This window comes from Cucumis melo, chromosome 6, assembly GCF_025177605.1.
Source record: "Cucumis melo cultivar AY chromosome 6, USDA_Cmelo_AY_1.0, whole genome shotgun sequence".
Lineage (NCBI taxonomy): Eukaryota > Viridiplantae > Streptophyta > Magnoliopsida > Cucurbitales > Cucurbitaceae > Cucumis > Cucumis melo.
In genome coordinates, this window is record NC_066862.1 from 411259 (window position 1) to 425564 (window position 14306).

At 35.2% G+C, this 14306-nt stretch overlaps 4 protein-coding genes across 5 annotated transcripts; 2 read left to right on the top strand and 2 right to left on the bottom strand.

The window, feature by feature from the left end:
- Nucleotides 1–1382: 1382 nt before the first annotated feature.
- Nucleotides 1383–3855, bottom strand: LOC103483109 (protein IQ-DOMAIN 17). Of its 2 annotated transcripts, XM_008439553.3 has the most exons (5): nt 3580–3855; nt 3290–3409; nt 2945–3193; nt 2589–2867; nt 1383–2523 (listed from the first exon to the last, which is right to left on the bottom strand). In XM_008439553.3, the coding sequence occupies exons 2-5, from the start codon at nt 3368–3370 to the stop codon at nt 1729–1731; spliced, it is 1404 nt and encodes a 467-aa protein (XP_008437775.2). In that variant the 5' UTR covers nt 3371–3409; nt 3580–3855; the 3' UTR covers nt 1383–1728. The 2 variants fall into 2 exon arrangements, with proteins under 2 accessions (XP_008437775.2, XP_016899127.2); XM_017043638.2 differs by having other exon boundaries at nt 3290–3841.
- A 3009-nt stretch (nt 3856–6864) lies between these two features.
- LOC103483110 (zinc finger CCCH domain-containing protein 19-like) lies at nt 6865–9351 on the top strand. Its single transcript, XM_008439556.3, has 8 exons — nt 6865–6944; nt 7030–7130; nt 7222–7400; nt 7471–8302; nt 8396–8499; nt 8887–8946; nt 9081–9131; nt 9262–9351. The coding sequence occupies exons 1-8, from the start codon at nt 6865–6867 to the stop codon at nt 9349–9351; spliced, it is 1497 nt and encodes a 498-aa protein (XP_008437778.2).
- Nucleotides 9352–10908: 1557 nt separating this feature from the next.
- LOC107990386 (uncharacterized) lies at nt 10909–11460 on the bottom strand. The gene has a single exon (XM_017043458.2). It carries the CDS (start codon nt 11458–11460, stop codon nt 10909–10911), a length of 552 nt encoding a protein of 183 aa, XP_016898947.1.
- A 1466-nt stretch (nt 11461–12926) lies between these two features.
- On the top strand, nt 12927–14225 carry LOC103483111 (60S acidic ribosomal protein P1-like). The gene is made up of 4 exons (XM_008439557.3): nt 12927–13074; nt 13224–13298; nt 13681–13899; nt 14011–14225. Exons 2-4 carry the CDS (start codon nt 13230–13232, stop codon nt 14062–14064), a joined length of 342 nt encoding a protein of 113 aa, XP_008437779.1. The 5' UTR covers nt 12927–13074; nt 13224–13229; the 3' UTR covers nt 14065–14225.
- The last annotated feature ends 81 nt before the right edge of the window (nt 14226–14306 follow it).

The window sequence follows — 14306 nt, forward strand, 5'->3', positions numbered from 1 at the left end:
CTTTTAATTTTATTTTTGTATAGAATGCACCCAAGTTTTTTTCTTTTCTTTTATTATTTACTACCTATTAAATTTTCCTGGTCACTTTAGAAATAATTAAAATTCTGTTTCTCGTAAACACTAGCTCCACAGGCTCCAGGACCATTTAAACTTATTTCTTAAAATTTGGGAGATAAAATATTTATTTCAAAAACTGAGGGACCAAATGAACATTAACGTAGGGTAATTCAATAATTTAGTATAGTATAGGAGACCTTTTATGTTCAATTTTTTAAAATATTTAATTTTGATTTTAGAACACTTGTAAATTTTGAACAAGAAAAGATTGTATAAACATGAGAATACCAATCCAAACACACCCTAAATCAATAGAAATGAGAATGGTATTCCTTTAAAAAAAAAAAAAAAGTTAAAAGGTCAAGTTGGTTAGCAAGCATGAAAGAATTTCCATAGTGTCGTTTTTTCAGAAATTTCTCGATGAAAATGTCCTAAAATGATCCATTATTCCAAAATTACCTTCTATTTTTTAGATAATTTATACATTACTTTAATACAATCAAAATGGTTTGTTTAAAATATAGCAACCAACATATTTCAAATATACAAACGGTTATCCTAAAAATTATATAATCTTTTAATATCTTTTAATAGTTTAATATCTAATTTTTATAAAATATAAATATATGACATTGAATATGAATTTGCAAATACTTGAACTTATTTTTAAAAAATACACATGGTTGATAACCTTTTATTTTTTCTAGTGGAATATTGTATAACATAGGAAAACAAGTCAAGAGTCTACTTTATATATCAATTGACAATAAATTAAGCTATACATTATACAATTTAAATAGAGGAGCACCCTATATGTAATTGAAAAACATTAAATATAGTTAATTGCAATTAATTAGTTACGATGAAATGAATGTATTGGGTTGTTTTAATTATAAAATGAAAATAAAGGAAAAAGTGAAAAATTAATGAGAAAAATAATGGAGAAAGAAAGACATTAGAGTTAAAAACTCATGCTTTCAAAGGCTTTTAGATTTTTTTTCTTTCTAAAAACCAGTAAATGCATCCTAAGATATCCAAACAATAATCTAAAAACCAGAAAGTCTTGGGACATATTTTATGACTGCAAACTACACTAGTTAGGTATTTAATCCTGAATTCTTACTCAACAAATGTGCCTTTTAAGTTACCATGAACCTTCAAGGTAAATAGTTTATTTAGCAAAGTAGAAGTATCCTCTGTTTTTTTTTTTTTTTATTATTATTTTTTTTAATAGTTTGTTAGGAACGGCATCGAAAAATTAAAAATAATAAGAAACGAAGAAAGAAGGAAAAGAGAAGCACACAAGAACCATTATGGAAGAATGATCACATCAAAATATCAATTTAGTTGTATGATTATTGTAACAATAGAAACACAATTAAAACACACCACGTTTCTGTTGGACCAAATACAAGAATCAGTTTTTAACACTGAAAATTACTAAACAATTTCCAAATCCCACGATCTGTTCAGGTCAAACAAAGCATATTTATATGTGGACCAATTTGGCCAATTTGAGACAACAACAAAGTCTTGAGACTCTTGGTTAAATAATGTTACATACTATTCCTGGGAAACTCTGTTCTGGGGGTTAGGAGAATTATAAGAATTATGTTTCAGTAGATAAATGATTTTAATCATCCTAAAATGCATTCAAAGTTTTTTCATCTATCACCTTAGCCACCTTCTTAGATCCGAGGTTGACGATGGGGAAATCTCTCCGCCTAGGCTCTCAGTACAGCAGGAAGAATAGTTAGATTGCTGCTCCATCCCCAAGTACGTCCCGCTCACGCTCTTGAAACTTGGACTCCTCAAAACTCCATGCCCAATTGGATCCGCAACTGGGAATGACAGCCGTTTCTTCGCACACCCAACTCCTCCCTTCTCCCTCTCCCTCTCCGGCGTTGATGCCCTTTGCCTTGGTGCGCTCTGCGACCGCAATCGTGCCTTTGCAGACTCCGTGGCCGCCATGTAATTGGGCAAACAATTGCCTTCACCACCATAACTGCTACTCGCCCCACTCCTCCCTTGTTGGACCAAATTCCCACTGTAGTAATAGTTTGACCTTAAGCTCGGTGTTTGGGATGTATTGTCGCTTTTGTCTTCTCTAACGAAACGCGGGCTTGCAGACCGGACTTGCAGCATAGGCCTGGTTTTAGATGGGGAGGGTGTGGCCGGTGACTGGTGGAAAGAGTATACGTTTTGTTGCATCCGGTTAAGTGGGGAACTGCCCGAATGCGGGTTTGTTCTTTGTAGATTTTGGGCCATTCTTCGGAAGTTGGAGGATGTACGAGTGTAAGGCTGGAAGGTGTCGATTTCCACTGTTTTGATTGGATCTCTTTGATCTGTTGAAGCTCTTCCCCTGCTTTCCCATGCCTGCCTTGAATTCCATTGATCCAACCACTTGGGTCTTTCTTCCAGATCATCTCCGCTGCCCATGGACGGACTTCGACCTCTCCGCCATATCTGAAATTTCGAATCAGAAACAGAACACGAAAACAGAGGAGGAAGAGAAGGAAAAAGAAATGAACCTGTTGGGAGAGATTTCTATCACGTTTCATTGCAAACTCCTTCCTGTCAGACAAGTATTGAAGGTAACGGGATCCGAGGGCGGTACTAGGGTCGCTGAGTGTGGAATTACCAGACCCCTCGTGAGAGAGTCGCATCCGCTGATCGAGCACACGGGCCTGCACTCGAACCAGAGCTTGCATGCATCGGAGGGTCATCTTAGCTTGTTTCCTGACATTGTGACCTCTCACCAGAGCCTGCAACTTTACGAGCCCCTTGAGCGCACGCAGAGCCCTCCTTGCCTTCATGAGTAAATCAGACCCAAATCAACGTAAACCCAAGAAAAAGAAAGTGAGGTTTTTTAGTAGCACAAACATACCAGGTATCCTCTAAAAGCAGTCTGAATGAGAATTGCAGCGTAGTAGTCTCTGGCGTGATTGGAAGGCCTGGTGCTGGTGGTGAGGCGAGCAACCTGTACAGCCGCTTGGGCGGTGGCCATTGCAGCTTCGGCAGTGGCCACCGCCGCAGCAAGCGCCGCGTCGGAGGATGGGTTGGAGGGCGTTTGGTGGGTGACCGGGTCGTGCGGATTCGTAGATCGCCTAAAACCCCATCTTCGCTTTTCTGTTTTCTGCGGAGAAAACAAGAAAGGTGTGATCATAAGATAAACTCATAAAAGTGGGAAAATAATAGAGAATAAAACCGATAAGGAAAAAGGAAAACCAACCTTGTGATCTTCATCTTTTGAAGGAGATCTAAAAGCCCTTTTGACGGCCGTCAACCACGAGGATCCTCCCTTCTTGCCCATGAAAAACAGAGCGCTGCATTTACAAGTAGACTAGAGTGGCTGGGAAGAGAGAGAGAGAGATCATTCATTAGCAACTCATTGACAGACAGACCCCCAAACCAAGAGCGACAGTGTGGTGAAGTTAGAATAGGGTACTGCGGTGCCCCACATCTTTGATCAATATGAATTATGCAAAGCAAAATAAAAAGAAGAAGAGAAAAAGGGCTGACGTGAATTATGCAATGCAGCTGTAAATGCATCCATCCAGTAAAGTTGAAGCTGAAGCCACGGATGGATATTGAAGAATAAGAATCTTTTTTAGTTTGTAAAATAGGAGGAGATTAAGAATAAAAAGAATGGAGAAATAGGGTTTGAATAGAAACATGGAATGAAACATTTTAATAATGGAAAGAAGAAGCCCAAAAGGGGGCCAAAACGTGAGAAGTGGAGAGAGAGAGTCATTTCTTCGTTTGTTTGGGAAAACGAAACCCACAGGTTTGCATTTCCCCAAAAACAATCCTCTTTTTTAGGTATAAATATAAATATTCAAATACTATAATATTTAATTCAAAGTGGATAAAAGGTTTGTTTCTCCAAATCTTACTTTGACAGTTTGAAAGAAACAAGCATCATGTATTGCTAATCACGTGCTTCTGACATACGGGAAGTGTGGTGTCAGACCAGTTTGCTTACCTGTCTACCTTCGGTTGGTCCCATTTCAATCTCATCCATTTGATTTATATGCTAACATTTTAAACTAATTATAAATATAACAAAATATTTAATCTATATTACAATTACCGGTCTAATAAACAATTAACATTTATCATACAGATTTTATTATGTGTTTACTTTGTTGTTACTAAATTTGCTATACACGGTAATTATAACGTTTAGTATTTAAGAAAAAGAGCTGTATTTTGTTGTTAAAGAGTTTCCTTGGCTCGATGGTGCATAGAGTTAGAGTTTTCATTCCTCATTTTCGTTTCCATGGCACACGCAAATCATTTTCCTTTCTTTCTTTTTAATTTAGAACAATTCACACTTTCTTTAACAATTTATTCATGTTAAACTATATAAACTAAACTACTATCGATTAATCAAATAAATATCTCCAATGCCCTTTATTATTATTATCATTATCGTTATTTCAATTAAAATTTAGAAACATAAGATTGTAGTTTTTAATATCTCCCCCCTAATCTCATAAATATAGATGTTGTATTCAAGTCAAGTTCGGTCTACTTGGTGTTTAATTCTTCTATATGTTTTTCCATGACTGATCAAAGAAAAACTTACCATCAATACATTGATATTTTTTCTTCCTTTCTTCAAACACCTTATCTCGCACATAATTTTACCAATACATAAGGAACAAATCATAACAACGTGTGGAAATATTCTTTTAACAACTTCATAATCAATCTACTTAATTTATATGTGATAAAATAAATTAGGTGAGACCATTTACTTAGAATTTTTTTAATCTCTCAACCGTCACCTCACCGTTTGTGAATATTAGAGTTGGTTGGGGATAAAATTGGAGTACACCGTGGATTATAATTTGAAGTTCTCTCTTAAATGGGAATTCTTTCTCACGATATTTTCGTCATTTAACTAAACATAGAAGTTAATTATAGATGGTGAGAAATTTAATTCAAAGAGAGAGAAAAAATGTAAGAAAGTACATTGAAAATGTCTAGACGCACGCATAGAATACACGGAGGGAGAGGATACATAGCGTTGGGCTTAAAGCCCATCTACTTTTCATCAAAATTTGAGAAGTTGGGCTGAACAATATGGCCCGATTATTATTATTATTATTATTATTATTATTATTAAAACATTTAGAGAAAAACTAGCTACAAAATTTAATGTCCTAAAATAATTTTTTTTATCTTCTTATAATTTTTGAAATCAAATACAAAATATTTCCTTATTTACATTATAGTAAATTTATTATGTAATTTATTACTCCCTTACCTATCCTAATAATTAAAATTAATATTTTAATCGTATTCAATATTACGTTATCACGGTAGATGTGTAATTATTATCAAATAAAATATCTTTTAATATAGAAATATTTTATTTATTAAATTTAACGTATAATAAATCATCAATATTATTTTCATCACCACGTAAAACATCATCGATTTTCATTCGCCGTCGGAAGAGATGGAACGGAATGAATTTTTTTTTGAACAAAATAAAATTAATTATAGGGTAATTTTGATTATAATATCTTATAAATGCAAATCTTGTTCTACTTTTTTATTTTATTTTTAATTTTTTTAATATATTATTAATAGAAAGAGATGGGTAGTTTGGTTTTTTTTGGACCCTACATTTGTATAAATTGGAGGGACATATATGAAAATTTTATCAATATTAGGTTAAGTGTGTTTTAGGCATTAAAATCCCTTATTATTATTAAACTCCATGGGCGAGCTCAAGAAGATTGCAGAAAAGCAGAAGACGAGAATGAAGGAGATTGGGAGAAGAATCGAGTACAGAATTGGGGGGCTAGTTACGTATCCCAATACCAATACGTATACATCTCAATCTCAATACGTATCCCGATAGATACTAATGTCTGGATTTAGCATTTACACTCTTAGACATCTCAATACATATCCCACTGAGTTATAGTATACTTTAGCAAATTTGTTTTTAATAATAATTTTTAATAATGTATGATGGAAGGCGGATGATATTATTTTATTATATCTGAAAGTACCAAATCATAGGGATTTGTTAGTTGAAAAAATGGATAATTGTTGGGAAGAAATCTAATACAAATCATCCTTTAAATTTGATTTACCCAAACACTAATTATCAACAAGTTTCTTATTGAAACATAAAATATGTCCACTAAAAGAAAAAGATAAAGATAAAGAAAATGAAAATGTGATTTATGTGCGGATAAATTTATAAATGAAGTTTAAAATTTAAAATTAATTAAGTATATTGAAAACATAATCACATAATATTGAATCATAAAAAATCCAAAGTCATGTAGTTCAAATTAGGAATAAATTTGATAATTATTAGTAAAATATTTATGGTATAATAGTAAATAAATATATAGATACTTAAAAATCTCAACATTTGATCCTAAAAAAATAATAAAAAATCTAAATATTTGAAAAGATAAAAAAAAAAAATAATAATAATAAAAAAAATATATGTATATATATATTATCGAAAAGTGATAGAAGGGAAGGTGAAGAGTTAAAAAAAAGAAAGAAACAAGAAAGGTGATGATTGTTATGGGCGTGGTTGAATTAAGAAAAGAAAATGTAACGAATAAAAGGAAAATATTAATGAATAGGGAGAAATCAAGTAGAATAACATTAAATACAATTAAATAGAGGATTGTGAAAAGTTGTTAGTTTAGCGTTTAGGGGAAGAAGAAGAAGAAGAAGAAGAAGAAGAAGGATCATCTTCATCATCTTGGTGGTGTGTGTGTGTGTTAAGAGTTGAGAGTTACGAGTTAAGAGCTAAGAGCTAAGATGGAGGAGAGAGATTCAAAAGCAGAGGACTGGTGCTTCGTCTGCAAGGATGGCGGAGATTTGATTCTCTGCAACAATGGGTTGTCTTCACACTCTTTTCTTATGCCCCGCCCTTCCTCCCATCACATTCTCTGCATGATCTCATCATTTCTTTTTTCTTTTCAGCAACTGCTCAAAGGTGTACCATCTCGAATGCCTCGGTCTCGACTCCGACTACCATTGCCCAACCCCAACCACCTCTCTTATTCAAGAAGACTGGACTTGCGGTACTTCACCCCACCATTCCATTCCTCTGCTTTCTACTACCAATTTCCAAACATTCTTTATATATATATATATATACATTTCTTTCTTCAGATTGCCATCATTGTTCTTCCTGTAAAGAAGCCTCCGAGTTTCACTGCTTCTGTTGCCCAACCTCTTTCTGCAACAACTGTATCGAATCTGTCAAGTTTATCCACTTGCGACCCAGCAAAGGCCTCTGTTCAGACTGCTGGACTCTCGTTCGTCTTGCTGAGAAACTTTCATTCTCCAAGGTATTCTCTTTTATTTCCAACTTCCTTAATTCACTCGTTTCTAATTCTTTCTTCCCAATGCAACTAGTAGAAAGCTGTGGATTTCGAAGACAGAGATACACACGAGTGCCTGTTTAAAGAGTATTGGGACATTGTCAAACAAGAAGAAGGGATAAGCAGGCACGATCTCGTCGCTGTGGAACAAACCCGTTCCTCCAACAAGGCCAGAAGCCGGATGAAGGGCTTCATCCCAACGCCAACGCCAACGCCAACGCCAAAGCGGCTGCCCAATACTCTTCAACATGAACACACCAACTCCAAGTCCAAGTCCAAGTCCAAGCCCAATAATAATAATACACACAAATTCTTGGGTTGGGGTTCCAAACCTCTCATTGAATTTCTCACTTCCTTTGGCGTGGATTCAACCAAGCAGCTATCTCCATCCGAAGTGAGCTCCATCATCTTGAAGTACGTTCAACAGAATGACCTTATCCATCCCATAAATAACAAGAAAGTCATCTGTGACAGACTTCTGCATCTCATTTTCAAGAAGAACACTATATCTATGAAGCACATTGATCTTCTCTTGGGGCCACATTTTTTTCACGACAATAATGAAAATCATGGCATTGGGGACAACAGATCACGTTCTGAACCGGACCAACCACAAATTAACGGGGATACTGCTTTGAACAAGCACTACAAAACATCGAACTGCTCTCAGGACAAACCAACCTTTGCATCAGTGGTTCCCCATAACATCAATCTCGTTTACTTGAGGAGGAGCTTAGTGGAGGATCTTCTAAAACAACCTGAAAGCTTCGAGGACAAGGTGGTGGGAAGTTTTGTTAAGATCATGGACACAAATTCCAGCCAACTTCAATCTAAAGGGAGAATTTCTCAACGGCTCTTGCAAGTTACAGGTTGAATAAAGCATAATTAATATATGTTTCATTTTAGTTGTTCGCTTTTGCGGATTTGTTAACTAATTAGTCAATTGATTTGTGGTCCCTCAGCTGTGAGCAAAATGTCAAGCAGAGATGGAAAGAGTGTTGTGTTGCATGTTTGGAGGTTGCCCAATATTCCAATTTCCATGCTCTCTGATTCTGACTTAACTGAGGTAACCAAACTGCTTAACTTACCAATTGCCCAATCAATAACATTCTCAATTTGAAGGCTTGTTTAGTGTTATAATATTATGCTAAATTAAATGTAACATTATAATACTTAAATTAGATTATGGGTGGAGCCCAATTCCTATTAGCTAATTAATTCTGAATTTTGTCAGCCCCACATTTCATTTCCAAATATATATATATATATATGACATGTATGACGTTCATTATAGAAAGGAGAAAGGTTGGGTTCCTACAATGTGGTCAAGTGTCTAGTTATGCCCTTGGTAGACATACCATACTTTGTAAATTGTTATACAACTCTAGCCCATTATTTATTTTAAGCTTCTTTGAACTCTTAAGGCTAGTTACGTTTGATTTTCTCAATGTAGGAAGATTGCCGGGATCTCAAGGAAAAGATGGAGAAGGGTCTACTCCAGAGACCCACTGTTGTAAGTTTAGTTAATATGAATAAAATAATAAATTCCTCCCTTTATAATATCTAAATATCTAATATAGAATATATGTAACAATGAATAGTTAGAATAAGTTGGCTTTTGTTTGTTCCTCTTTTTCTTGATGACAGGAAGAGATTGAAAACAAGGCTCGGATTCTTCATCAGGACATCAGGAAGAACGTACATATTTCCACTTCCATATTTTCTTTTTTATCTTCAAAATAATACATCTTTGTTTACAATTCCTTTTGGCTTTTATCCACATCATAATTTTGTCATGCTTTTGTTCCTTTTAACTTTTTGGTGGTAGTGGATGGAGAAAGAGCTAGTGAACTTGCAAAACCTCATTGATCGCGCAAATGAGAAGGGTCGAAGAAGCGAATATCCTTTTAAACATTAGTTTTTGAAGTTTTTTTTCCAAGTTAATAGTTAATGAATGGTGATTTAATTGGCAACCTTAACTAGGCTTGTTCGGTGCTAAACGCTATACCAACTAATAGACCAGAGACAAAGGCTGAAGAAAGAAGCCGACCAACAACCAACACTCCTGAAACAGCTTCCCGCCGTCATCGTTGATACTGCCGATGCCCCCACTCAACTTCACACACTATTTAGCTAGGATCAAACCAGATTATTTTTTTGTACAAGCACTGGGAATCAATTTCATTTTGATATATAAATCAAATATGTACGTGCGTTATTTTCAAAGTTGGACCACTCCCGCCCTTTCTTTAAAAAGTTGTACCAAGGAATCTCAATTTTGAATCGACTGAAACATGAACAAAGATCAATAAGTTCATCTCAAATGTAGACTTGCAAAAAAAAAAAAAAAAAAAAACAAAGCTATATAGTACAACTAGATAAGTAGAATTGATTAACTGATATCTCAGGATAAGTACGTAGTCTATACTGAACAATGTATACCCAGAGAAAATAGTAATATATAATGTTATGGAATTACATAAATTAGTACAAAATATTGAAAAATTGGAGATGTTTTTTAAATGTACATATCTAATACAAGTAGATTGATAAAGTAAAATACATTATATATTTGAGAAATACAATAATGGGAAATACTTATAGGTTAAAAACCAAGAGGAAAATATAGAGAATTAATTACACACATGAATATTTGAAAATTTCAGCCCAAATAAAGTCGTCGAAGTCACATGCATTTGGTTTCCCAAGTTAAAGTTGAAAAAAATGGGGAATTTGCATTGAAGACCCATTTCCCAAATTTGGGAGCTTGCGGTACCTCCTACCCTAGCATTTGGCCAAAAGGAATGAAAGCGAAGAGGAAGGCTCGGATTCTTCATCAACGTACGTATTTCTACTTCCTCTTCCACATTTATTTCTTTTCTTCGATCCTTTTTGGCTTTTCTCCCACTCCCCACCATAAAGTTCGATTTCTTTCTTTCTTTCTTTTTTTTCTCTTTAAAAATCTATTTCTGGTGGTATTATTGGATGAAAAGAGAGGTAGGTAGGTCAAAGTTGCAAAACCTCATCTATCCCGCAAATGAAAAGGGTGGTGATTAATTGGGTTACCTGAGCTATTCAGGTTTGGTGCTAAACGTTATACCAACTTACAGAACAAAGACGACTAAAGAAAGAAGCAAGACACTAACCACCATGCCCACTCAACTTCACTCTTGTTCATCATTATTCGTTTCTTCTTTTTTCTTACAAGCACTTTAAATTTCCTTCATTTTAATACATATCAATATTTAGCATTAACTATTTACAAAGTTGGACCAGTCCCACCCTTTCTTCTTATAGTTGCTTTGGTACTAATTAAGGAATTTCGATTTTTGAATTGCTAAAACACAAATCAAAACGATCTAGAAGATCATCTGTGTGTGAGAGAGAGAGGGAGAGAGCAACTAAAGAAATATAATATGTTACAAAGTAAGGGAAAGGACATAATTAATGCTGTATATATAAAATGCTAAACAAATCATTTGAATCCATAGTGGGGTTTATCCTTCCAACTACCTGCAACGCTGGAATGGTCGGAGTTGGAAGCAGATTCGAGGGCGTTTCCACACTTGGCTACGGTCCTGACGTTGTCAATCAACTCCTGGGTGCGATTATGTTGAGACAAAATTTGTGAAAGTTGTTGTGGGCAAATCACCAAGTTGACCTTCCACACACCCGCGTTGTTGTACTTTGGAAACAATACATGATCTGGCTTGGTTTGGGACTCGGCGGTGGACATCCGATACGGCGTGGATAATACACTGTGGTTATGGTTGGGCATGTATTGGTTGAGGGGCAGGAGATAGTAGACTTGGCCGCCCTCAAGCTCCTCTTTGTGGTGAAGCGCCTCCGAGAATATGCTTCGGCTCTTGAAAATGGCATGCCCTGGGTATTCACCCGTAATACACTCCGCGGTTATTGGCGTATACAACTCCATGATTCCCCCACCAACCGTCACTACTTTCACCATTTTGTTTACTTCTGCTTCTCTTCCTCCTGCACCTGCCCCTTTCAATATGCAATTTCCCATTAGCCCACCCCCTCAGCCTCACGATTTAGAATTTACTGTTTTACATACAGAGCTAAGCATTGAGATGGAAGGACGCATATTAATTTTGAGCAGAGGAGGTTTTAGTTATTCAAATAGAAGCGCCAGCGTTGAATTAAGAGGCAACCCCTCGTCTCACCTCACCTCACCTCACCTCACCTCATGCAACAATCCATCCTTTGCTTTCCTTTCTAAATAAACAATTCCAAATTCTGCTCTGCTTATGATGGTGTATGGCCCCATCCATTACCCTTTCTAATTAAATTAAACTAAAATCTCTTCCTTTTTTTTCTTTTTTCTTTTTTGTCTTTTTCATCATCCACATTCCCACTCAAACAACCCAATATTCCTTCTTCGTTTTGACCACAAATTTCTTCCATTCCCCCCTTCTTCTTATTTACTTTGGTGTCATCAAGTAAATATTAATTAAATGGATGTATGGTAATTACTAAAATTCAATACCAACCAGAGTTTGTCGGTGTTTATTAATTGATTAAGGCCGTGGTTAATTATGACTTGTCTACCGTTTTTTTTAATCCTTAATTATTATTATTATTACCACCACAACAAACTTCAATATCATGTTCATAAGAAAAATGTTATAATGAAATGAAGATGATAGAACCAAGGAGGCGAATATTTAAGTTTTAGGACATGATTAACTTATTGCATAAGATTTGAATTTGGAGGTCTAATTATACTATGGTAAGTGGAGGGATTTAAATGATACATGCAGTGGAAGGTGGAAGAGAGGAACATGATTAACATAAAATATTTTTGATTAGAAGATGCTTTGAAGCAACTTTACCACCGTAATCATTCAAAGTTATTGTAGCCACAAAAAAATTCAAACGTACTAATTATTGCTTGTTTAAATTAACTGTGTTTTTTACCCTTTCGAAACTAAAATTAACTGTTAATTCATGATTGGTTCGTGTTAAACCATAAATAGTAATACTATTCTTCTCCTATTTTTGGTATCAAATGCCAAATGGAACAAAGTGCTGCTCCTACATCTGTTTGAATTTGCGGACTTAATTTGAATTCTTATTCATTTGTGATCTTTTAAAATATTATTTTCCATTTACATCACTATAAACTTATAATAGTTAGTTATTTTATTTTATTGGTAACCCTTTTGAATGTACGTAGATAAAAGATTGATACACTAATGTTAGGTTTGAGATTGAATTTTGAATAATGAGTGATTTATGTATAAATATCCTGAAACAAGTGTAATTTGAGGAATATTGATATACTTAATTAGATACGAATTGAGATTGGTAAATTACTAATAAACTAAAGCTATAATTGAAATTTAATTTGAGAATGAATGAGAGAAGAGAAGTGATGGAAAGAGTAGTTATTATAGAATTTGTTTTGAGTTGACAATTTCAACACTCTCGGACCAGCTACAGCTAGGTTGGCTACCATTGGGCCCTGTATTATGTTTGGGCCTGTCCAAACAGATAATCCAAGCCCACATCTGAAGCTTCAATAAAAACCCAATTTTGAGTCATTCCCCAAACCCTAGAACGTCCCTTGAGCGCAGCGAAGAACGAAGAACGAAGAACGAAGAACGTCCACTTCAATCTGGTCTAAAATCTCTCTCTTCCCCTCAACTTTTCTGCTGTTGTTCTTGTTTCGATTTTGGTTTCGATTTTCTTCAATTCCTAATACTTCGTGATTTCTGTTGCTCTTCTGCGTTTCTTCTTCCCTGATTTCGCTACCTTGTGAACGCGCAGTGAAAAATGTCGACCGGAGAAATTGCCTGCTCTTACGCTGCTCTCATCCTCTACGATGACAATATCCCTATTACTGTATGCTTCTCTTTAATCTTCGCACCCTCCTTCAATATTTATTTTCTTCCTGACTCATTACTTTCGAGATCGAAGCAATTAGTTGGTTATTATCTTGTGTTGTTCTTAGTCATTGGGTGCATGTCGGGATTATCTTAGTATTTTGCGCAATGTGGTTACCAATAGATAAATTATGTAACTGTTTAGTTTTCTGTACATTAAAATTTTATATAAAAATATGCGCCACGGTTTAGATCTTTTTTTAGTGATTATTCTTTTTCTGGCTGTTTATGAATTTTGTTTTAATCTACGATTACTATTTTGTTTTAGATTTCTATGATAGCGCTTGTTTGGCAATCATTTATAAGAAAATAAGATTTTTGAAAATGTGTTCTTTAAACAGGCCGAAAAGATTGCTACGCTTGTAAAGGCAGCTAATGTTAGCGATGTGGAGTCTTACTGGTACAGTCTCTTTGCTAAGCTGGCTGAGAAGCGTAACATTGGAGATTTGATCCTCAATGTTGGGGCTGGTGGCGGTGCTGCAGTCGCTGCTGCTGTCCCAGCTGGCGGAGCTGCTGCTGGAGGTGCTGCCGCAGCTGCTCCTCCACCGGAAGAGAAAAAGGTAAGCAATACCCAATTTCGTTGCTAGGATCGACATATATAATCTATTTTTCTTTGGTGTGAAAGCTTGATTTTATGGTACTAATACTGTGATTACTTCTGTAAATTGCAGGAAGAACCCAAGGAAGAGAGTGACGATGATATGGGATTCAGTTTGTTTGATTAGGTTAAGATTTGGCATCGCATGTTTTGTTCTAGGTTTATTATCTCTTTTTTAATGCCCGAGGAGGCGATTGTTATTTTACAGATACGTAGTTTTGAACGTCCGTAACAAATTTGCGATAAGTTTTGATTTGAATGTGATTTGATTTCATCTTTTCTGTCTAATATATCTTATAATTATATGTCGTATTCCCTCTCGGTATGGTTTGGTTAATTTCCAGTTTTCTGATTTGTACCTATGCTTGT